Source organism: Sapajus apella, unplaced genomic scaffold, assembly GCF_009761245.1.
Source record: "Sapajus apella isolate SASKATOON/1434 unplaced genomic scaffold, GSC_monkey_1.0 scaffold10, whole genome shotgun sequence".
Taxonomy (NCBI): Eukaryota; Metazoa; Chordata; class Mammalia; order Primates; family Cebidae; genus Sapajus; species Sapajus apella.
In genome coordinates, this window is record NW_022436950.1 from 12,407,045 (window position 1) to 12,431,599 (window position 24,555).

The 24,555-nt window shown below is 39.3% G+C and overlaps 2 protein-coding genes across 27 annotated transcripts in view; both read right to left on the reverse strand.

Moving 5' to 3' along the window:
• Positions 1 to 5,071, reverse strand: part of MFF (mitochondrial fission factor) — a 34,058-nt gene extending 28,987 nt beyond the window's left edge. For 8 of the 22 annotated variants that reach the window (XM_032277627.1, XM_032277626.1, XM_032277624.1 and 5 more), the window contains exons 1-3: positions 4,796 to 5,003; positions 1,151 to 1,262; positions 172 to 349 (exon numbers count right to left, since the gene is read on the reverse strand). In XM_032277627.1, coding sequence (XP_032133518.1) covers positions 172 to 209 — 38 coding nt within the window. In that variant the 5' untranslated portion in view covers positions 210 to 349; positions 1,151 to 1,262; positions 4,796 to 5,003. Of the gene's footprint in view, positions 1 to 171; positions 350 to 1,150; positions 1,263 to 4,558; positions 4,768 to 4,795 lie in introns of those variants that run through there. The other 14 variants (XM_032277631.1, XM_032277629.1, XM_032277622.1 and 11 more) reach the window with 5 other exon arrangements.
• A 10,469-nt stretch (positions 5,072 to 15,540) lies between these two features.
• The window catches only part of COL4A3 (collagen type IV alpha 3 chain), a 146,182-nt gene continuing 137,167 nt past the window's right edge, over positions 15,541 to 24,555 (reverse strand). For 3 of the 5 annotated variants that reach the window (XM_032277608.1, XM_032277606.1, XM_032277610.1), the window contains 8 exons: positions 24,209 to 24,280; positions 23,996 to 24,121; positions 23,059 to 23,157; positions 20,294 to 20,503; positions 19,157 to 19,334; positions 18,920 to 19,034; positions 17,335 to 17,507; positions 15,541 to 16,482 (listed from right to left, as the gene is read on the reverse strand). In XM_032277608.1, the coding sequence (XP_032133499.1) occupies positions 16,398 to 16,482; positions 17,335 to 17,507; positions 18,920 to 19,034; positions 19,157 to 19,334; positions 20,294 to 20,503; positions 23,059 to 23,157; positions 23,996 to 24,121; positions 24,209 to 24,280 (1,058 nt within the window). In that variant the 3' untranslated portion in view covers positions 15,541 to 16,397. The remainder of the gene's footprint in view (positions 16,483 to 17,334; positions 17,508 to 18,919; positions 19,035 to 19,156; positions 19,335 to 20,293; positions 20,504 to 23,058; positions 23,158 to 23,995; positions 24,122 to 24,208; positions 24,281 to 24,555) is intronic. The other 2 variants (XM_032277607.1, XM_032277609.1) reach the window with 2 other exon arrangements.

Consider the following 24,555-nt stretch of genomic DNA (forward strand, 5'->3'; position numbering starts at 1 on the left):
TAATATCATATTTACATGTGTTATTTTTTAATGCAGTAGAAAGACTGTTGCTGCCAAATACAAAATGCTGATAAAAATGTAAAAGAGCATGGTCAGCCTACAGCAGTAAGCGTTAAAGCCATTGTCTCTCAAACCTCTAATACCAGCTCTGCTGAATAAAATTTCACTGACCTTCCTAGTGGTGTGTCACTGCTTGTTCTTTTACTCATTTTAATACAGTAAATACACGTCTATAATAGTTATTAAAATAATGCTACCCTGTAGTTCAGTTTACTTTACACAACAATTCCCCTACACATCTGAACTTTTTTTGGAGGTGTACATAACAACACGGACACTGCTTTTCCAGCTGTAAAAAAGAAAGAATAAAAATCAGTATTTCAACAATTCATTTCATAAGAAAACTATGAATAAAAGTAAATACTTAAAATTACTTTGGGATTTGAACATGACTTGGGGCTTGATTTGAGAAAACATTTTCCAAACTATCCTAAGAAGAATTTTTCTATACCTTGAGAATCATAAAGACAGCTTTAAGCACAGTTGGTCTTAAGATTTTGCAAATAGGATAGAGAAGCTCTATCAAATGTATATATAAATGTGAAGTCAGGTCAGAAAAAAAAAACACCGCCATAAAACTCCTCTAATTATACTCCAAAGGGGAAAAATCCTGTTTTTAGACTAAGCCCAAATGAAGAAATCACAAAGGGAATGCAAAGGGAAAAACTAAATATAACTGAGGTAGCCTACAAATCTGATGTGTAATAGTTTCTTTAAATAGAAATAAACTTCAAAATTTAGTGTAAACTTCAAACGGAAATTACACTAAATTTTCAGCAAAGACATTATATATAAATTAAGGGCATAAAAGTTAAAGACAGCATACATGACTTAACCATGGCTAAGGGATTTCCTAAACTCCATGCTGGAGATATAGCCCCATCCTAAACCCCGGCCTCACTCAGATGCCTAGAAGAGCTCTTAGAGGTTGCTCAGGACACTCAGCCCCGGCAACTGGTTTGATTATGACTGCTAACTCATGTCTTTCATTCTTTATCGAAACACCTTGGGGACACAGATTTTTAAGGATTTGGCATGCAGATGATTTCAAGACTAAGAAAATAAGCCCAAAGGGACAATTTTTACTCACAAATGTGTACCAACTACTGCTTGCTATGTGGCACTATCTGCTTCTGTGCTTCATATTAAATCCTTTAACTTGCTTCAGTGTGCATGTGCTGGATTGAGAGCCACTTTTGTCCCTGGGGAAGAAAAACAGGGGCTAATTGAGAAACTAGATGATACCCACTAGGGATTCATTGTTGGAAATTTTCCAAATGGTAACAGTCACAAAGATGCACAAGCTGACATCAAGAGATCAGTAAAAGAAGAAAGAAAGAAAAAATGACGCTTACCACCAATCTTAATCCCACAGATGGGCCCTATGACTATTAGGCAAGGCAATATAAAAGACTAACTCTGTCATTGTTTCTGATTTGTATTTAGAAAAATGTGGCAGATGAAAAATATGTAAGTTTAAATGAATCTAATACTTAGGTATATATATGTAAATAGATACACACTTATGTTAAAAAGCAACAAACGCATTTATTAAATTTTTTTTTCTGCCACCCAGGCTAGAATGCAATGGAGCAATCACTGCTCACTGCAGCCTTGATCTTAGGGGCTCAAGTAATATTCCTACCTCAGCCTCCTGAAAAGCTGAAACTACAGGCGTATGCCACCACACCCAGCTAATTTTTGTAATTTTGTAGAGACAGGGTCTGATTATGTTGCCCAGGCTGGTCTCAAACTCCTAGGCTCAAGAAATCCTCCGGCCTTGGTCTCCCAAAGTGCTGGGATTACAGGTGTCAGCCATTGTGCTCAGCCTGTTTAAGTTTTCACTCACTTAAAATGTTAAAATTTTGAACCAGTAATCCATGTACTTTGTAGAAAATACACAAGATATACAGAGAAAAGGAAGTGTTCTACTTCCAATCCTATCCTTAACCACCCAGGTTCCCATAGGCAATATTTATAATCAATTTTTGTGCATCATTCTAGATGAGATGCTCTTCTAATACTTGTGTCTCAATCATAGTAAAAGCTCATATTCAAAACTAACACTGAAAACAGCTACCTCAAAGATTATAGCCTTGGTGCATTATAAATTGAAGTTTTATAGTAATAAACGAGAAGGTGGCTAGAATCTCAATATCTCCTTGAAATGTGCTTTCTCTGCATTTGATTCATTGCATTTCAGTCTTCTTATGAACTTTCTACTAGTACATCTCGTAGGTCTCACTAGTACACTTCGTTACTTTCGTTCTACAGCAACATCTTTTTTTTTTTTTTTTTTTGGAGACAGTCTCGCTCTGTTGCCCAAGCTGGAGCACTGTGGCATAATCTCAGCTCACTGCAACCTCTGCCTTCCAGGTTCAAGTAATTCTCCTGCCTCAGCCTCCTGAGTAGCTGGGACTACAGGCGCACACTGCCATGTCCGGCTAATTTTTTGTATTTTTAGTAGAGAGGGAGTTTTACTGTGTTGCCCAGGCTGGTCTCGAACTCCTGAGCTCAGGCAATCCACCCGCCTAGGCCTCCCAAAGTGCTAGGATTACAGGCGTGACCCACTGCACCTAGCCAGCAACATCTTTTCTTATTTGAATCGCCGAGTTTGTAAAAAAACGTTCACTTAGAAAATAAAGGTGGATACTAAAATGCCAACTTCTGGAAAAAGCCAAATTCTCCTGCAGCTGAACTACTTAAATTTAAAAAGTAACTGGAACTTTTCTACTAAGATTTAACACTGTACTCCCCAATTATTGGGTTTTCTTAAAACCACTCAAAATCTAATTTTTTTCTCCCTCATTAGACTGTAGCATTTCTGATATCTTTTAGCAATAAATAAACCTCTCATTTGGTGTTATGTTAATTCCAGAAGTTTTGTAATTTAGAATCCAGCAGGCGGAACCAGTACATGATTCTGTTGTATAACATAACAAATGAGACAAAAATCTCTCCTAGAATCAGATGATTTCAGATTTCTACTTTCTAAGCCCAGTGGTTCCTGAACACCAGTAACTAACTTACCATGGTTTTTTTTTCCCCTCCATGTTTACAGAGTACATTTACTTTTAGCTACAGTTAATTTTTTTAACTCCACTTTTTAAAATCTTAAATAAATGTATTGTAAAAGAAAATTCTGAGTCACTACCTTAAACCATGGCTGTACATATATAAATACAGATTGCGAAAACAGCCTATTACAAAAAAATCCTCATCCACATAAGGCCTAGAGTCAAGTCACATGTACCCATTTTGGAACACAATGGTTCCAGCATAACTTTCTCGTTTTCTACATCAGAACACTGGAAACCCAGAAAGCCTCGGAAGTCACTGAAACAACTTGAGTCAAACTGATTGTGGCTGTAAATGTTTATATACTTACTAACTGAAAACAAAAACAAAAACAAAAACAAAACAACTCCAGTTCTTCATCACCTACTGTGTGAATCTAGTTCACATAAATGGGACTCTCTGCACATCCTGTTTCAGTTCTCTTTCCAAAAAAATGGTATTTAAAAAGTCACTACAAACTTTGAAAACTATATATTAATGACCTTTAAAATAAGGCTATGAATCCACAGAAAAGTTTCAGCACCAGAAGAGAGGAGGGCGACAACTAAGCTTTGTACTTCTGAAAGGAGGCAGCTCTATCAGACAGGAAGGGAAAGAACACGATTTCCTTTTGGAAATAAGAGTAAAAACTAAAATACAAGCCTTTGAAACCAAAAGATAGTAGGTTCCCCTCAAGCGATTTAATTGCATGGGAAAAGACTACTAAGTATAACTAAATCGTCCTAATTTTCCTAAGAGTTTTTCTTTTGGGATCTCATTAGCCAACGGCATTGAGGCAGAAAAAATGTTTTTCACCCAGGGAAAGAAAACATTCGTAAGCATTCTAAGTTTCTTCGTGGGTAAGAAGCCTGAATACAAATGGTTCCATATTTGGGCACAAGAGCCAGAAAGCTTTATTCTTAATCTTCTGCAATTAAAACAGGTCAATTTTAAAAGGGTGCTCTTTCCTTGAGAATGCCCTTTGCTGTAACTTTGTGGGACGTAGCCAGAGGTTTTCTTTTACAATAATGCCACACGTCCTGCAGAGAAAGGTCAGAAGCTCAGAAACTGCAGCTTCCCAGCTCCAGGAAAGAAACCGGAGGAGCAACTGCCTGCAAGCCACACCTGCGGGCAAGGATGCTCACAGACGGACAGGGTGGCCTGCAGCCACCCGCGCTGCCCACGACCTGGGCCTCCAACAAGGCCCTTCTTTTCCAACATGGACCGGCCACAACACAACACAAAAACCTCCTTTTAAACAGGGCAGGTTTAAGGTCATACTGGAAGGAGTCAGGGCCTTGGCAGAGAAGGACAAGTGAAGACCTGCAAAGCCGGGACGCCCGCTGCTTCCCAAACTCCTAGTTTCTAGTCGGAAAAGTCCGGATTAAACCACAAAACGAAACGCCGAACCACACAGGGTGAAGAGGTTAGCCCAAAACACCTGGAGAAGACGGCGCTTCTCTCGCTCGCTCTTCTCGGGGACGCAAGGTCCCGGGGAGGAGAAAAAGGCAGGGCTGAAGGCAAGAGGCCCAGGGACGGGGCTCCGGCCAGGGAGACACTACCCGCAGGCCCGGTCCACCGCGGGTCCCTCTGTTGGCCGGAGGGTCTCTGCGGCGGCTCTAGGCCCGACAGTCAGCTCTGGCGGTGGGTCGCGGGTCGGGGAGACGTCAGCACTCACCCCTGGGCCCACAGGAGGGTCCTGGCGAGGACCGCCGCCCTCCGGCTCCCGGGGCGCTCGAGTGGGCGCTCTCAGAGGCCGTTGGCCTAGAGCACGGAGGCGCCCAGGCACAGCACCCACCGGAGAAGCGGCCAGCAGAGGGCCAGGGCAGAAGCGCGAAAGGCCGGGGCGGGCCCCTTCAGGGAGCCGTAGCGGAAGCGGGTTCGTGGTCATGTGACGCGGAAAAGGGCGGACGTGGGGCCCGCGCACAGCAACGGGGCTATGATAAGCGATGCGCAGACATCTTTGTTGTGGGCAAGCGAGATGACCTGAGGTAAAGCTTCTTTCGGTTAAGTTAATTCACGCTTCGGCTTTATTAGATTTTGTCATCTTTAAGAACCTGGTGTTTGCAAGGTAAACCTTCGGCAGCCAATTAAAATGACTTTTTCAGGACCATCTGCATCAAAATTTTTATGCCGTGAGGCTTAGGAATCCTCACATGTAAATCAGCTCCACGAGCGGTTCCGTGCATTCCAATTTAATTACTCCTTAAGTCCTCTGATGATCAGACCTTGTCTTCCATGAGAATACCGAGAAGGGGGAAGTTAGGTTTCACTGTAGTTGGCACTGTCTTTAGCGTTAGGAGAGCGCCGTCTGCATCTGACCACCCAATCACAGATTGTCCCCCCAGGAAGCCCTTGCTTAGAGGTCCTGGTACCACGCTTGCCAGTTTGGGAACGAACTGAAGCCAAATAATGGAGTATTTTGTATACCTCGGTTTTCACAAACACCTGAAGGTGTACACATGACTTGTGTACTCCTCTACAATCTAATTGATACTCTAGAGATGTTACCATACTTCAAAATGATTTGGGAAGCCCTCTGAATTGCGTTCTTTGGCTTCTGAACACAGGTGGAGGGAAAGTAAAATATTTCCTCCTCTCTCTTGGGGTCTTGACTGGGCCTAAGAATTAAACTGATGTTGAGGAAAAGAGTCAAACTCTATAAAATGTTTGAAGAGATTTCTTCTGAGCCAAAGATGAGTGACCGTGGCCTCAGGAGGTCCTGAGAACACGTGCCCAAGGTGGTTGGGGAACAGCTTGGTTTTATATATTTTAGGGAGGATGAGACATGAATCAAAGATATTTAACAAATACGTTGGTTTGGTTCAGAAAGGCGGGACAACTCAAAGCAGGGGCTTCCATGCAGGTAAATTTAAACATTTTCTAGTTGACATTTGAAGACCTGGGTTCCATAGAAAGGAAACGTTCAGGTTAAAATAAAAGATCGTGGAGACCAAGGTTCTTTTGAAGTCTTACAGTGGCTGCCCTTAGAGACAAAAGATGACAAATGTTTCCTATACAGATCTTTAAAAGGTGCTAGACTCCTAGGTAATATCTTTAGGATTGGCAGGACCTGGAGGAAAATGATCTAGCTATGTTAATAGAGATTCTATACAGATGCAGATTTTTCTCCCAACAAAGGACAGCTTTGCAGGGCCATTTCAAGATATGGCAAAAACAAAAAACATTGTTTCGGGGTAAAATATTTTGATTTTCTTTCTTGCCTCATAATGTTATGCCAGAGTCGATTGGAAAGTAAGTCACAATGTATAGAGTTAAATAAAACCCATCTGATGAGAATTTATGGATTGTAGGGCATGACTCCCTAGACCAGGTAGGTAGGAATTTGAGCGAGATAAAATCAGAGCTTAGTCCCCACTGACATAAAACACAGACATATAACAGGGAGAAAGCATATAAATTTTATTTAATAATTTTTACGTGTACTTTGGAGCCTTCCCTAGAAAAATGGAGACCCAAATTAACAGTTGGACCCTAACTGTTTTTCAGGTCTTCATTTTTCCAGGGAAGGCTAAAAAGTGTAAATTGTGAAAATGTGAGAAAACAAACAGGTTTGGGTTAGTGTAGTTAATGCAGAAGTGACTAGGAAGATAAAGGTTAGTGTAACAAAGTGAAAATAAAAATCCCTCAGTTTGTGCAGCTGTATCTCAGCTTTGACTCCCTGTCTCTGGTGATGAGAACATCTCTCTTCCTCCTGGTACAGGGAGGACACCTTTCATAGTTTTATCTCCTGCTTTCAGGAAGGAAAAAGGAAAGTCACAGTGCTCTTTTTGTGTCTGCTTTTTTGTTCTAAGTGCCTTTGACTTGAAAATAATCTTTATGCCAAAGTGCCACATTTTGACGCATCACCCTTTTGGACAAGCACTGCCATTTTAAAGTTCCCCTTGATCAAAAACCGCCTAAATCCAACCAAAAGGGCATCAGCCTAATGGCTAATGTCAGCATGACCATAAACCACAAATGACACCTTTGACCAGAAACATTCCAACCTTAAGATAAACCCCTCTCCCACCAGAGACATGCCAGACCCAGATAATCTCCTCTCCAACCAGAGACATTCCGACCGGCAATGAACTTCTCCACATGGAAACATTCCAAGCCTGTGATAAGCTCTCTCACCCTAAATCCTTAAGTACTCTTAGTCTGTAAGAGAGAATGTTCCTGACCAAAACTGACCAGAAACCTCTCTCAGGTTTGTTCTCCAAAATAAACCTATCTTTGACAGTTGAGCTGCTTTTCGTGTTTCTCTCTTCTTCCTTTAACCCTTGCAACGTCTCTACAGAGACCAATAAGCCTTGTGGGAAGATAGAGATCAAATTGGGAGATCATCTATTAGGTTGGTGCTGAAGACTAAGCTCTGATTTTTTTTTATCTTGCCCAAATTCCTATCTAAGGGATTTGGGGAGTCATGCCCTCCAAACCATAAATTCTCATCAGATGGGTTTTACTTCACCCTGTATATTGTGACTTACTTTCCAGTCTGACTTTGGCATAAGAAGGAAGAAAATAAAAATGTTTTACCCTAAAATGTATTTCCTTGCCATACCCTTTGTCCTTCAAATTCTCTTGTGGGAAAAATCCAAATTCTGTAGAGAATTCTCTTTCTCCTTAGTTTTCTTTCCTTCCTTTCTACATCTAGCAGATGATCAACTAAGAGCCAGGTACCTTTTTGGGTCCACTAAGAAACATTTTCCAGCCTGCTCTCTCTCTCTTCCTCTGTCTCTGTCTCTGTCTCTGTCTCTCTCTCTCTCTCTCTCTCTCTCAAGTCTGCTGAGAGCTTCCTCTGCACAATAAAACTGGGCTTCCACAATCCTTTATCTTAACCTGAACATTTCCTTTCTGTTGATCCCAGGTCTTCAGATAAACTCAACCAATTTTTAACCAGAAAATATTTAAATTTACCTATGTAGCCTGGAAGCCCCTGCTTGGAGTTGTCTCACTTTTCTGAACCAAATCAACATATTTCTTAAGTGTGTTTCATTGATGTTTCATGCCTCCCTAAAATATGTAAAGCCAAGCTATTTCCCAACTACCTTGGGCACATGTTCTCAGGACCTCCTGAAGGCTGTGTCATGGGCCATGGCCACTCATATTTGGCTCAGAATAAATCTCTAAAAGTATTTTACAGAGTTTGACTTCTTTCATCAACAGTGCAAAGATAATTGCAGTTTGCCATTGCTGTCAATGGCAAAAGCCGCAATTACTTTTGCACCAACCTGTAATCATAACCTTTAAAATCTTTAGAAATCATGTTCTTCCTGCTTCTGCTAACCTTTCCACTTCTTAGTTACTTACAATTTGGTTTTTTATTCTGTGCTCCCCTCAAAGCAAAACATTTTGAAGTCACTTTCAAATGAAGATTGCAATCCAGTTACCAAACCCAATGTCTTCTTCCATAAACCTCATTGTCCTTTATCTTCCTGCATCATTTGGTTTTTGTTAAATTAAATGAGATAGTGTTGTGCCTCAAAGTACGTAACACTATCTAGTAGATAATTCTCAGAGAAAAGGCGTTTTCTCTTCCTTATTTAGGAACTCCCTCATTTTATGTAATGCATATTTATTTCATGTAATATATGTTTATATTTAGTATATATACAGTGATATGTATTCATTGTAATATATGTTCCTTTTTTTCACCATCAATGTGGACGTTTCTGTCTTATGATGTAATCCACCATTGACAATTTTTGCAACCATGCTTGCCTCAAATCTTTTGTGGGAGGGTGCTATGTAAATCTAAGTTATCCATCTAGTCTTACCCTGTTGCATAGTTCTAGCCAATTCTGCTTAAGTGTCCCACTGGAGCTTTGATCCCAGCAGGGTTTCCAACTGAAATTTTTTCTCCTTCTTCTTGCTCCAGAAACCACCTCCTGAATTCCTTTTTTTCAATTAATGGCTGCGTTATTTTTCTAGTCATTAGGATTCAAAGTACTGAAGTTATCTTTCACTGTCACCCAAGTCCCATGTGATGGTTAATTTTAGGTGTCAGCTTGACTGTATTAAAGGGTACGCAGATCACTGATAAAGCTTTATTTCTGGGTATGCCTGTGAGGGTGTTGCTGGAAGAGATTGACAGTTTAATCAGGGGACTGAGTAAGGAAGATCTACCCTTACCAATGTGGGCAGGCACCGTTCAATCAGCTGAGGGCCCATATGGAACAAAAAGCAGTGGCAAGGCGAATTTGCTCTCTCTTCTGGAGCTGGAATACTTCTCTTGCCCTTGAACATGAGACCTCCAGATTCTCTAGTCTTTGGACTCCAGGACTTGCACCAGTGGTCCTCACATTCTCAGGCCTTCAAACTTGATCTCAGCCATGCTACCAGTTTTCCTGGTTCTCCTGCTTGTGGAGCTGCATATCGTGGAGTAGCATATCATGGGATGTTTCAGTCTCCACAATTGCATGAGCCAATTTTCGCAGTAAACCCTTTATCATAAGGGATTTCTTTATCCATACACCTTTTTTTTTTTTTTTTTTGAGATGGAGTTTCACTTTTGTCGCCCAGGCTGGAATGCAATGGAGGGATCTCAGCTCACTGCAACCTCTGCCTCCTGGATTCAAGCAGTTTTCCTGCCTCAGCCTTCTGAGTAGCTGGGAGAACAGGTACCCGCCACCATGCCTAGCAAATATATATATATATATCATGATAGTTTTAGTAGAGATGGGGTTTCACCATGTTGGCCAGGCTGGCCTCAAACTCCTGACCTCAGGTGATCCACCCACCTTGGCCTCCGAAAGTACTGGGAGTATAGGTATGAGCCACCACGCCTGGCCACACCATCCTTTGTTTTTTCTAATCCACTTTTATTTTAGATTTTAGGGGTAAATGTGCAGGTTTGTTACATGCGTATATTGTGTGAAGCTGAGTTTGCGGTGTGAATGATCTTGTCACTCAGGTAGTGAGCATAGTACCCACTAGGTGGTTTTTCAGCCTTTGCCCCCATCTCCCTCTCCCACATCTAGTAGTTCCTAGTATCTGTTGTTGCCGTCTTTATGTCCATGTGTACCCAATGCTTAGCTCCCACTTCTAAGTGAGAAAATGTGGTGTTTGGTTATCTGCTCCTCCTGTGTTAAGTCACTTAGAATAATGGTCCACCTGCATCCATGTTGCTGCAAAGGACATCATTTCTTTCGTTTTTTGTGGCTGTGTAGTATTCCATGGAGTGTAGGTACCACAGTTTCTTTATCTAATCCACCGTTGATGGGCACCTAGTTGATTCCGTGTCTTTGCTATTGTGAATAGTGCTGTGATGAACATGTGTCTTTTTGGTAAATGGTTTATTTTCCCTAGTATCTTTCATCCTTTAGATTCTCCCTCTTCAGTGCCAGCTCTCTGCTTTATCTGTCCTTTTTGTTCCTACTCCTAGATGATCACCCATCATCTGGGCTGTTATCCTTTCAACTGGCCTCCCCCATTTCCAATATTTTTCTTGCTCTAATTCGTCTTAGACATTGGGTCTACATAGAACCTGTGTTTACAAATTGTGACATCTCAAATATGAAGCCCCAGGTTCAAAGGAAATTGATGCTTTGTAGTTATTTTCCAATCCAAAAGTTCATAACAGCAATTTTAAAAAAAAATTTGAAACTATAAAATAGTCTAATAAGTACCATATATTAAATATTAGATCTTCCAGGTTATTGTTTATATAATAATTCCACTTTTTTTGCTCAAAATCTTCACGGAATCTCTAGTGGCAATCAATGAAGTACAAGTTCAACCTGGTATTCTAAACTCTGCCCAACATGGTCTTAACCTCCTGCCATGCTGCTTTACTTACCACTGTGTCTGTATATAAATATATGCATATATTCTTGACTGTTAATTGTTCCCTGAGATTGCCTCATCCATTCCTAACTACTTAGCTTCATCTATGCTAATTCTGTTACTTGGAATGCTACCCTGATTCTGACCATCTTCTGCTTCTTGAACTCCTAACTCCCCTTAAAGGAATAATGAAAATATCCCCTCTTTTATGAATTCTTTCCTGAGGCCTCCAACTTTCGAACTAGTATTTGTGGTCCCTTAGAGCACTTAGTCATGTTCTGTCTAGTATTAAAGTTATCCATACTTTTGTCTTATTTCCCCTACCAGATTGTAAACTCCACTTTTGAGACCAAGGTTTGTGTCTTGCTCATCTAAGTATATGCTGTGGAACCAAACATGTTAAACATGTTCTAGGTCTTCGATATAAAATAATGAGACCTAGCTCCTTGTTTGGCTCAAAAATTGGAATCGAAGATATTATAATTCCAAAGCAATATTCTAAAGAGGTTTTGAGCGTTCAGCATTTTTAGAAGAAGCATGAAGTCTGCAAAATCCTAGGAAGGATCATATTTATCTAAATATTTAAGTTTAGCCTGATTATTAAAAACCAATTACTTTTTCTTCTGTGTTTGATTTTCTGTTAATTTCTAGTAGTCAGAGCTGGGATTAGGGTGAGATGAGTTAGATGCCTATGGCACAAATTGAAGGAGGCAATCACTTTTTTTGTCAGTCTCCTGCATGAGGGCCTAATCAAAATTTTTCTTTCCAAATGAGCTTATAAATAGAAAGAGAATGTGCCCAAATACAGCATTCATTCTTTGACTTACTTGAAGTAAAAGTAAGTTCAGTGAGAACACGTGGACACAGGGAGGGGAGCATCACACACTGGGGTCTGTTGGGAGGGACTAGGAGAGGGACAGTAGGGGGTAGGGAGGTTGGGGAGGGATAACATGGGGAGAAATGCCAGATATAGGTGATGGGGGGATGGAGGCAGCAAACCATATTGCCATGTATGTACCTATGCGACAATCCTGCATGTTCTGCACGTGTACCCCAGAACCTAAAGTGCAATAAAAAAAAGCATATATATATATATATATATATATATATATATATATATATAAAGTAAGTTCATTGAAATGGATTAGTACTTTTTTACTCAAAGTGTTTTCAAATTAGATTATTTTGGCCCACCTATGACAGTGACAGTGTTTCTAAAGTATTTATGTGAGCAACAATTTTCTTTGTCTTCTTAGAATTATCTTGGTCTTCTTAGAATTATTGCCCAGGATCACCATCTATTCATTCCATTTCTTCCCTTGATTATATCTTTATTGTCATTTAATGCAGCCTGAAAGTTTCTTCTCTATGATATTTCATATTTTACATATATATATATTTTAAGACAAGAGTCTTACTCTGTTGCCTAGGCCAGAGTGTAGTGGCATGATCTTGGCTCACTACAACCTTTGCCTCCTGGATTCAAGCCATTCTCCTGCCCCAGCCTCCCTAGTAGCAGGATTACAGGTGCCGGCCACCACGCCCAGAGAAGTTTTGTATTTTTAGAAGGGATGGGGTTTCACCATGTTGACCAGGCTGGTCTTGAACTCATGACCTCAAGTGATCTACCCGCCTTGATCTCCCAAAGTGCTGGGATTACAGGCACGAGCCACCGTGCCCAGCCTATATTTTGCATATTAAAAACCTTTTTCTTTACCAACTCTCTACATTTGAAATTTTATGAATTGTTTTCCTTGAATAAGGAGTATTTGTATTATAAATGGGAAACATTTATGAAAATATATGACCTGTAATTTCTGTAATCTATATGCCTTTCTTAGCGATTTGTAAAGGCTTCTTAAATACCTCAATAGAAAAATGAGCAAAGATATGATTAGGTCCTTCACAGGAAAACAGGCAATTATCAAAATACTTCTTTAATTAAAAACAAACACTAATTAAAAGTGACAAATATTCTGCCTCAATGCAATGAAATAGGCAAAGATGTAAAAAAACAGCAGTATTCAGTATTGGTAAATTAATAGGGAAATGAGTGTTTTCATTACATGGCTGATGCAGCCAAAAATTCTAGAAACCTTTCTGGAGGGCATTTTTGTATATATATCAAAAACCTAAGATTATGTGAGACCTTTGACTCTATAGTGTTCCTTCCAGAAATTTATCCTAAAGAAATGATTGGACAAACCCGTGGTGACATAGGTATAATATGTCTATAATATAACTAAATGTCTGTCATTGGGGATTCATTGCCTTAGGTTACAAGCCCATACAATGAACTGTGGTGCAAAGGATGATTAATTATTGTCTGTTGGTGTGAAAATTTATCCACTATGTATTAAGCTTTTAAAAACCTGGTGATAAAATAGCATCCTTTTATGTCATTTTTGTTTAAAAATAGATTTATCACTTATCTTGGATGGGGGTGAGGATTAGATCATGGCCATAGTCGTCTTTGTATTTTCCATATTGTCTGGTTTTTTACAGTGAACATTCGTTGTTCTTACAATCCTAAAAAAAATTGATTTTCATTTTGAAAAAAGAGGACCAGTTTCAATTTAAAAATTTTTTATTCTTAGGCAATACAATAAAATAATATTTTAGATATAATTACAGAAATATTAGTATATTAAAATATTATAATCTTGTCAGGATATAACAATATAAAATATTCAATATATTTTAAATATATTTCATTTGGTTATAGAGTAAATATTAAATTAAGTTTAGTAGCAGTAAGTTACATTTGATACACAGAAAAGTCTTTGTAAGTTAGCCATCAAATTCAAATGTAAGCATTGTTTTAATACTTTTATAAATAAGTTACTTAATAATGTTTATCTTGCCGAAAGACCTCTGAGAAATGTTATTTTAACACACTGGAATTCCAAAGTTGAAGCCCCAATTTTAAAGGAACAGTTTACTTTTATCTGTAATATTAAATCTTCCTAATTGTATAATCCTCTCATAGTTTCTGGACAATAATGCACCTGAGCTATAATTTAGTGCTGAAGTTCTTCTCAGTAAAGTCTTAGAAGTATGACTGAACAGCAGTCCGTATGGCTTCATTGGAATTTCAGGTTTTAGCAACACTTCTGTCTTCCTCAGAAGTTAAATACTGATAAGAGGGCATGAGAAGATGGAGGCCTGAGTGGAGGCCAGTGGTTTGACATTAGCACCAGTCTAAGGCTTTTACTTATGAGTAAAAGTAGATGACCCTCGATTCACCTGTGAGTATGAACTTTAAAAAGAGACGTGGATAGAGCAGTTGTAGCCAGCCATATCGGGTAACTGCCTGTGGAGTTGTTGCTTGGGTATTTGTCTAGAACAGTCTTTCTCTGTATTTAGAGTACATCAGAATCATGTGGCAGGCTTGGTAAAACACAGATTTTTCAGGCTATCCCCCAAGAGTTTCTGATTCTGTAGGTTTGGAGTGGTTGCTAGAATCTGCATCTGTGACAAGTTCCCAGATGATGCTGATGCTGCTCTTCCAGGGACCACACTTTGAGAACTACTGGCCTGCGGAGGGTTTGTAGAGATTAGCGAGCTCTATATGCCGCCACAGTATGCTTGGAACAATAAGACATTTTTAAAGCAGAAAAATTTATTTGTTAAGTGAATCTAAATAAGTGAAATGCTGCATCTCTTAGTTTACATGTAAAAATGGCCTGACAGCAGTCACGTGAGCAGTGAAGGATATAAACCATGTGAACCATGGCCATAGTCTGTACTGTCTTCTGGGCCACATTTTCACTTACAGAGCAATTGAGATTGAAGCAGTAGCCTGAATTTAAACATTGGCACCACCAACTCCACCTAGGTCGATCAAGAAGCATCTTCAAAGCTTTGTCTCTTGATGTCTGGACTCTAAGACTCATCAAATAGTGTTATTGTCAAGTATAACACTAGTTTAATGTTTGTAGATCCTTGTTTTCTTACAATTATTCAGACCTTATCTTCTTTTAGCTTTTTTAAAGAGAAACTAGAAGTTTTGGGTTTTCCCTAAGCATAGACCTTATTTTTAACCTTTACTTGGGCCTGCTAAATTATCATGATGAAGTAGAAAATTAGTGAAAAGGAAGAAAAAACAAGAGGGGAGGGAAGCTACCTGTATATGTGAGATTCTTAGTATAGCAATGAGTCACTTTTTCTGGTATATTAGATCAGAAACAAGTTTCTATTTTCTCTTATCATCTCTGTAGGTTAGCACAGTGTCTGGGACATGCTTGGTGCTGAATAACATAATTGTTAAGTTGAATTAAGTAACCTTGGGAATGTATCAACATATTGAAAAGCAAGTTTTAAGACATACAGCTGCCAATTTATACAGTTTGATACATTAAGATTTTTAAACAATGGATTCTTTCAATATGCTTTGTAATATATAACAAAAAGTGTTGCTTTTTTTTTTTTTAACAAAGGAAGAATTAGAGAAGTAACAAAGGAATGAATCTGTAAAACCTAGAATGATGACATATTCAGAGCAACGAAAAAATAGATTCTGAGTCTGATAAACCAACAAATGCCTTAAGTTCTTTCAATGGATTATTGAACTGCTCCATTATGTAAGGTAAGTACCAACATTTATGGGATGGGGATAAAGTGCACATTTTATAAATAGTATCTTGTTATTTCTATGGGTATGCTGGTAAAAGAGAAGTTAAAGTTATACATATTTCATAGTATGTACATAATAATATCCTTTGAAAGCTAATTCACTAAGGGGGAAAATGCCATATGCTTTGAATATAAGCAGACTCTAGTGCTGCAGTGAAATGAATTCAATAAACGAACATGCAAAAAATCTTTAAAAACAAAACAAACCATACAGTATTTCCAAGGGTTTTATGATCCCATCAGGGAATCCCCCTTTTGCCCTTCGCCATGGGTATGTTTGAAACAGTCCTGGAAAATCCATGAACCTCAGTTCAACTCTATGTCCCATCAGGCCTTACGGTGCTCAGCAGGTCTGAAAGTCCAGTTCTATACCCGATGCTCCAGGATACCATATCCCTCCTTCTCTCCCCGTACCCAGGGTCTGAAGTTTCAGAAAGGGTTTGCAGGGCAATCAAACACTGATTTAGCCTCCCTGAGTCTTAAAGACAGGAAGAGAAGAGGACAAATGTACGAATCCAGTGGACCAAATATTTCATAACTTGTAGCATTCAAACTTCATACAGTCACCATAGTGACAGTGCCTTGGATACAAGTGGAATAGGTTTTTGGTGATATTTTGTGAATAGTTCCTGCCTTGCCACAGGGAACTTTGACACAGCACAGATTTAGAGACCCAGATCACAGAACTGACTTGAAAGAACTGCTTTGTTCTGTGAGGAAACAAACTGAAACTTCTTACTAAATGACCATGGAACAATATTGTTTGGGTAAAGAAAAATACTAAATAAAAGCATGCTCTGTCATTACTTCCATCTTTAGGATGAAAAATAGCAGTTCTGTTGTCTTTCTTAGCTTCATTGTCTTTTCTTCATGCACACCTGACAGCGACTTATTATTTTTTCTAATTCTCCAGCTTTCACAGTTGATGGAATAGGCTTTCTGAAATAAAAACAAACCAAAAAAATCTCATTGATTTATGCATAAAAGCGAATACTTGCTGAGTTTGAGTTTTATTAATGAATATTGTCACTATTTTGAAATTTATTACAGGGCTGGGTGTGGTGGCTCATGCCTGTAATCCCAGCACTTTGGGAAGCTGAGGTGGGAGGATCACTTGAGGTCAGGAGTTCGAGACCGGCCTGGCCAACATGGTGAAACCCCATCTCTACTAAAAATACAAAAATGAGCCGGGTATCATGGCACATGCCTATAATCCCAGCTACTTGGGAAGCTGAGGCAGGAGAATCAATTAAACCTGGGAATTGGAAGTTGAAGTGTGTGAAGATTGTGCCACTGCACTCTGGCCTGGGTGACGACAGAGCAAGACTCCATCTCAAAAAACCAAAAAAAAAAAAAAAAAAATTTAGTGCGAAATTTGTTATAGGACTATTTCTCTTTATGGAAGAAGTATATTTCTAAAAAGGTATATATGGTAGTATTTTATAATTTTAGTCATATTCAGCAGCACTAAAGAAACATAGGCCTTGATGAAAACTAACATATAATCTTTTTTGTAATAAAAATTACTCCTACCCTTTAAATAATCCACATTATTCACAAGTCTTTCAATACAGTAAATTCAGATGAGAAGATCATTTGGTGGTTATATCAAGTAATTTACTATAAATTTACACACAAATGTTAAATGTGTTTAGTGATGACAAACACATATTTTGTCTTTATTGGCACAGTTGTACAAGATCATGGCTACTCATTGACACAAGAACACAGGCAACCTTTGAATAGTTCTGCAATCATGTCATCAGATTAAACTTGATGGTGAATAGTTACCTGAACATTCTTTCTGGGTTTAATGAAGCCAGCCAGAAACTGTAGGAATTTGAATAGTAGTTGCATGTTCCTCTTCCATGACATTCGAGAAATGGGCTGGCTCGGAATTCTTCCAGGCAGGAGCCAGGGGAGGCCAGTGCTTGCCCAGCGCCCTCAGAACCTGCACTTGTGAACTACCACAATTTAAAAAATCTGAATAAACACTCTGTCCATTGGGGTTCACATTTTCAATTCTGTACTTTTTTTTTTTAATGAGTGGGTGACTGTGAGTAAAGAAGGGGAATAATGATCGTAAGCAATGCTACAGATTAGAAATAACCACCTATGTGGCCAGGCACGGTGGCTCATGCCTGTAATGCCAGCTCTTTGGGAGGCCTAGGTGGGCAGATCACTTGAGGTCAGGAGTTTGAGGCCAGCCTGGCCAACATGGTGAAACCACGTCTGTGTTAAAATACAAAAATTAGCTGGCGTGGTGGCATGTGCCTGTAGTCCAAGCTACTCAGGAGGCTGAGGCCGGAAAATCGCTTGAACCCAGGAGGCAAAATTGCAGTGAGCCAGTAGGTGGAGATTGCAGTGAGCCAAGATGGCGCCACTGCACTCCAGCCTGGGTGACAGAGGGAGATTCTGTCTCAAGAAAAAAAGGAAAAAGAAATAACTACCTGTGTGCAGTTATGACAATCATCACAGTCATATATGGGCAGTCCATAAACTTCACTAGCATTTACATCTGAAAGCTTTTTCTTTAAAAGGCTGTTTTTCTTTACTTTTATCTCCATATGAATGTCAAAGGAACACAAAGATTTTGGAGCACACAGACCTGTGTTCAAATCCTGTCTTTTCCACTAAATAGTTGTAAGACCTTGGGGAAATTGTCTCATTCTTGTTTGTAAAACTGTAGTTGATAGAAATTTCAGCATTTTGATAAAAATTACAGAGAATGTATATAGAGCTGCTATCACATAAAAAATAGATATTCCAGGCTGAGTGCAGTGACTCAACGCCTGCAATTCCATCACTTTGGGAGGCTGAGGTGGGCAGATCACTGGAGGTCAGGAGTTTGAAATGAGCCTGGCCAATATGGTGAAACCCTGTCTCTACTAAAAAATAAAAATAAATAAAAAGTACAAAAATTAGGCCAGTGTGGTGGCGCATGCCTGTAATTCCAGCTACTCGTCAGGCTAAGGCAGGAGAATCAGTTGAACCTGGGAGGCGGAGGTTGCAGTGAGCCAAGATCAAGCCACTGCACTCCAGCCGGGGTGACAGAGCGAGACTCTGTCTCAAAAGATAAAAATTATTTAAAAAGAGGCATTCCATTATCAATAAATGGCAGCTACTATTCACCTGAATGCCATAATAGAATTTGTAGGTAATCTTTTCCTGAGAGATCTTTTTTAATACTCCATTATTTACCAAAATTAAAAAAAAAAACAAACTGTATTTGTAGATTTTCAAGAAAATGTCTATTCAACATGTTGCACATACTGCTACCAGGCAGCATTGACCCTGGGAACCACATGTGACCAAGCACAGTGTAAAATTCTACAGTTAGTCTTTACTGTAAACCTCCTGTTCCTTTTCTCCTCACCATGATGAAAGAAAATCCTTTCCAGAGAGAAATCCAGCCATGAGGACATGGAGGAATGTCAGTGGTTTGACTGTGAACAGCTATGGCGATCGCAGGACCTTCACAGACAGTGCATCTGTAATATGAAACAAAGACTCTGGTGGCATTGCCACTTTCTGCACTGCGATGTGCCACCTTACATTCCAAGGGAAGTGATTCACTTGGTCCCATTGTAAAACTAAGGGATTGGATTTTTACCTGCTTATATAAGGCTCAAGGGCCCTGCCAGTAATGGGAGCCATGTTCATTGGCATCAGAGCTGGTGTTGACAGCCAGTATGAATAATCATTTCGAGAGGCGAAATTACATACATCATTGATATTGCAGAATAAGAATGGCATTGTGGTAAATCGCTGCAGGCAGCTGCCAAGAGTTCCTAATGAAACATCAGACTGAGTATCACTTTCAGTAAGTTAAAGTCATTTTTGTCATCATTACTAGAGAGAAGCTAATTAAAACATAACCTGCAGCAAAAACCAGACAAAGACAACACAAAAGAGTTATCTGCAAAGTATTGAAAAGTTTTCATACTGATAGAAATCAAAGATCCGATAGGCAAACAAATCCTCTTTCTCCCACCTTTGATACTTCCTGTGGCCCTTTCTAATTGATCTAGAACTTGGGGGCTAGCATAGGTCAGTTGGGACAGTGTTTTTGCTTCAAAGTATTTCCACTTATTCATATGTACATAATAGCTAATAACCAGATAAAGGTTTAGAAAAGATGTTATTTGTGAGGTTAAAGGGCAGATGGGTGGGCTGGGCATGGTGGCTCACGCTTGTAATCTCAGCACTTTGGGAGGCTGAGGAGGGAGAACTGCTTGAGTTCAAGAGTTCAAGACAAGCCTTGGCAACACAGCCAGACTTTGTCTCTACTGAAAATCAAAAAAGTTAGCTGGGTGTAGTGGTGTGTGCCTGTAGTCCTAGCTACTCGGGAAGCTGAAGTGGGAGGATTTCTTGAGCCCATTGAGGCTTTAGTGAGCAGTGATTGCACCACTGCACTCCAGCCGGGGTGACAAAAGTAAGACCCTGTCTCAAAAAAAAGAGGAAAAACACCAAAAAGATAAACACAGACAGGTGGTTTGGGGGTTTTAGAGACAAATTATTTGCGTTGAATAGGAGGAGCTAGGTTAGCATTCCCAAGCTATGCTGCTTCCAGCATTTTACATTACAGAATGAAAATTAGGCCAGTGTTGTTTTACTTGCTCTCTTTAAAATGTGCCAGGAGATAGTCAAGGTTGTTTACACTTAACTTCAGAGGGAAGCATCCTAGGCTATAAAGATTTGCAATCTGCATGTGGAACAACACAACTGGCAACTAGGACTGGGGCATTACCAAGGTCTTGTCCGTGGGCTCGTTGATTTCCTTGTACATAAAGAAAAGAAAACCCACTGTAGAGTGGCACTGTCCCTTCTGGACATGAAGGAATTGCTGTGGTTTGACTGTGTCGGGCGAAGACAAAGCCTCTCGTCGTCCAGGTTGCAGGTGATCCAATGTCTCCAGGTTTTCCCTTCAAACCGGGTAATCCGTCTGATCCAGGTGGTCCTTCAAAAAACACATTCTAAATATTGCAACACAAAATTTTAAACCTGTTTTTTCAAAGTACTGATTTAAATATGCACGCGCGTGTGTGTGTGTGTGTGTATGTGTGTGTGTGTGTATCTGTTGAACCCCAAATATTGAAAGAAATCCTAGAGTGGCTTATAAAAATGGTCAAACTCTATTATTAAATGTTAAGCAGTTTATCACACAGTGCCTCTTCTTATCAATCTTTGTGTGTATCTGATGAGTTTTTTGAGGTCTTTATATTTCAATTCCTCTGTGAGGCCTGGCACAGTGGTAGGTCTTATGTATGTTTTTTATGAATAAATGAATGAATCCTCCTACAGTGTGATGGGGAAAGAATAAAATATCTACAATTTCAAGTCTATTCAAGTAGATAATTAAAAAATTATGGTTTTGATGAATTCACAAATCATTTCTCCAACAAACAATTGCAGAAAATATTGAAAGTTCTTTTTAAAGGTTCAAACTTCAAGAAAGTTTTGATCGATTTGTAAGGCAAGTAAGAAGAGAAGACTTTTTTTTTTTTAAACTGTAATAAGGGTTAGTTTCTTTTATTTGTATGAGTTAAAAACAAAGTAAATGGTTTCTGTACTTTTTTCTCTCTGTGGAGAAGAACTTTCTATACTTTGGAGTATGGAGTTGGAGAAGTCTAATCCACACTTGTGACATTCTAAATGAGGACCAGTGAGCTATCCTCTCTTCCATTCCTCTTGAACTTCCTTCTCCTTTCTTTCATCAAACAGCTATTATTTATGGTACTCTTCTTTACCCCCATCCATTTGTGCTGCCACTGCACCCTGACACCCTCCCCAGCCAGACTTGGGCCATGGTTCTTTAGGGTCCTAAGGAAGCAGAGATGGTTAGAATTTGGGCCTACACCATCACAGGAAATGATGTTTGTTGCCCACAAACATCCATGCCCTTGGGAGTCAGGCAGTGTCACAGTTTAGTCCTGACTCAGAAGTCAGGACTTTTTACAAACATTTGCAAAAGCCCCAATATTATTTATATATTTTTTTCAATTTTCTCTGAATTCTGCCCACTCTTGTCTCCTCTAGGGACCTGGAGCTATTTCTTTAAATTAAAAATAGGCCACATCCAAATTCTCTAGTCTGATGTCTTACTTGAAAAATCCAAATTGCCTTGGTTTTAATATATTGGGGATGCACATTTTCCTCTTTTCCTAACCCCAACCCTCATTTAGAGGGGGCTATAATTGGCCCCAAACAAATGATGCCTCCTGACATCTGTGCAGGAATTGGAAAGTGATTAACTGAGCAGGGCAGGAACTGTAGGTAAGCTTTTATGCAAATATGTGAGAGCCAAGGCATTTCTGTGTCTCCAGGAAAGGGGCCAAGGCTGTCAGTTTATGCCAATGCAGTTTGACTCTTAGATCCCTTTATCATCCTTGTGAGGCCTCCACAGCATTGAACTATCTAATTCTTAATTAATTCCCAACAAAATTTGTATTGTAGTACCCTTGCTCTTGCTGTTGTTCCATTCTTAGGACGTTAAAGCCTTGGTCATTAAAGGAAAGTTGAATGATTAATAGCACTTTACTATGCACCCATGACAATACTAAATCATATATAATTATGCAATTAATATTATAATATTATTAACATATTTGAATTTTTAAAAATTTAAGTCTACAGTCTTTATCATTTTAATATGGTAGATCTGAGCATAATATATGTCAGTAAATTTAGAAATCACATTTAGAATTTTTCTTACTTTAACAAAGTCAGCAGTCCTAAAAATAGAAGATTTGGACATCAAGATAGTTTCCAGAAGAGTGCTTTGAAACATTTGCAGAAGGTAGATATTAATCCAGGTATCAAACTGACACAGCATATGTTCAGAATAAAACACTATATTTAAGAGGCCCCTTTTCCTTTTTAGGACACACATGAATTGTTGAATTCCATTCAAGAATGGCTTTTTTTCTGAAACCAAGTCTCGCTCTGTCACCCAGGTTGGAGTGCAGTGGTGTGATCTTGGCTCACTGCAACCTCCACCTCCCGGGTTCAAGTGATTCCCCTGCCTCAGCCTCCCAAGTAGCTGGGATTACAGGCACCTGCCACCATGAAGAATGGCATTTTAAAAAATGGGTTTTTTAAAAAAGGATACTAAGTTGCTCTTCTACTCATACCAAGGTAATATTTTTCTAGCTACATACTTATGTACCACTCCTGTAAATAATAATTATTAAGTAACAATTCCTACAAGTTATTAAAAACAGGTATTGACCTTTTTGAAAGAAGAACACCCATAGGACTTATTATTTCTATTTGTCCTCAGGCTAAATTATGCATCAGTTTGGAGCCCATCTAACCAGCTAAGAGTTAGGAAAAATAGTGTGTTCCTATAATTATTGATTCTCATATTCCAAATGAACATTTGATCCCTGGCCTTTGGTCTGATCTGAACAACAGAAACTCAAAGACCTAACTCGTATAGTCACCTGCTTGAACAAGACTTCTCTGTATGTTGAAATAGCACTTCTTTAGTGAAGAAACAAGCTGGGTGTTTACCTTGCTCTCCTTTAGAACCTTTGTTGCCTTTTTCTCCAACTGGTCCAGGAGTTCCTGGTTTTCCATCCTTGCCTGGTTTACCTCTTGGCCCACAGGGTCCTAGGCAAAAACCAACATTGCATTGCATTTTATCATATAGGATGAAGGGTAATGTGGCCAACCATCCCATTAACCCAGGACTTTCTCAGTTACAGGAATGAAAATCCTGCATCCTGGGAAGATCCTCAGTCATGGGGAAGCTAGGATGATTAGTCACCTAACTTGTTAGCCCTACTTTCCAGGAAAAAAGACTCTTGAAAATGAACTATGAGGATACTAAATGTAGCAGTTTAAAATTGTGCCACAATTTTGATTTGTGTTCTTCTAGAATTCACTATGTCCCTGTTATTGATCAAATTAACAAGTAATATCTTTATCTACCTGGTGATTCAGACAAACTTAAGGCATAATCATTTCATTCAGAAGGCTATTACAATATGCTATGCTTATGTAGTTCAATTTCCAAACACCAGTATTTTGAAAAGATTTCTAAATCATATTTTTTTTCTAATACTTTGCTGTACAAAGTGTTAGAAAAGTATCAATTCACAGAACTCAGGTATATACAATCATTTAGAAATAGAGCCTTAAGACTGACAGTTGTCATAGGAAATAGACATAATACCTTTACCTTAATAAAAAATAAGAAACTAAAACATGCTGCCCTAAAGTGTATTCATTCAAGTCATACTACGTACAACAGCTTTCAATAGATTGCAAGGTCTTTTATTTGTTAGACAAGGGTAAAATAAGCTCAATCCTAAGGCCGATTGTAAAAACCACTACCATCATGTTCAACATTTTTTGTGAAGTTGTATCAGCTGTTTCCAAAGCAGTTTACAGGTATTTTGGTTCAACCACTTCCTAGTGATCCAAGTCAATGCTTCCAGTCTCACACCTAGGTTTCCAGGTGGCCCTGGTGGCCCAGGTTCTCCCCGCATCCCTGGTTCTCCAGGTGAGCCAGGTGGCCCTGGGCTTCCTGGAAGGGAGATAATCTGAAGGGTGCCAGGGTCTCCACGTATACCTGTTGACATAAACATAAGAAGAAGATATGGCTTCATGGATGCATTACCTTTCTTCATTGAGAGTAATAGTAAGGAAATTTATTTACCAGGTGGTCCTTTTGGCCCAATTGGTCCTGGAGGTCCAATGGATCCTAGAAATCCAGGATTACCCTTTTCTCCTAGAAACAACCACCACAAAACAATGTGATTCCACTTAGACCAATGGGTTTCCTAGTTCTTCAGGTTGATAATGATTGACTCTAAGGGTAAATGCTAGACATGTGCCTGGAGGCTCTGTCCTGTGGGTTCTGTCACAAGGGTTACAATTTCATTTTGTTCACATGGGTTTTGGCATGTCACTGGGACCCAGTAGGTCATGCTTAATGAGTTTGTGAGGAAGAACTTGTATTTTAACATTGAAGGGGAAATGTTGCTAAGAGTTCACTTTTTGAGT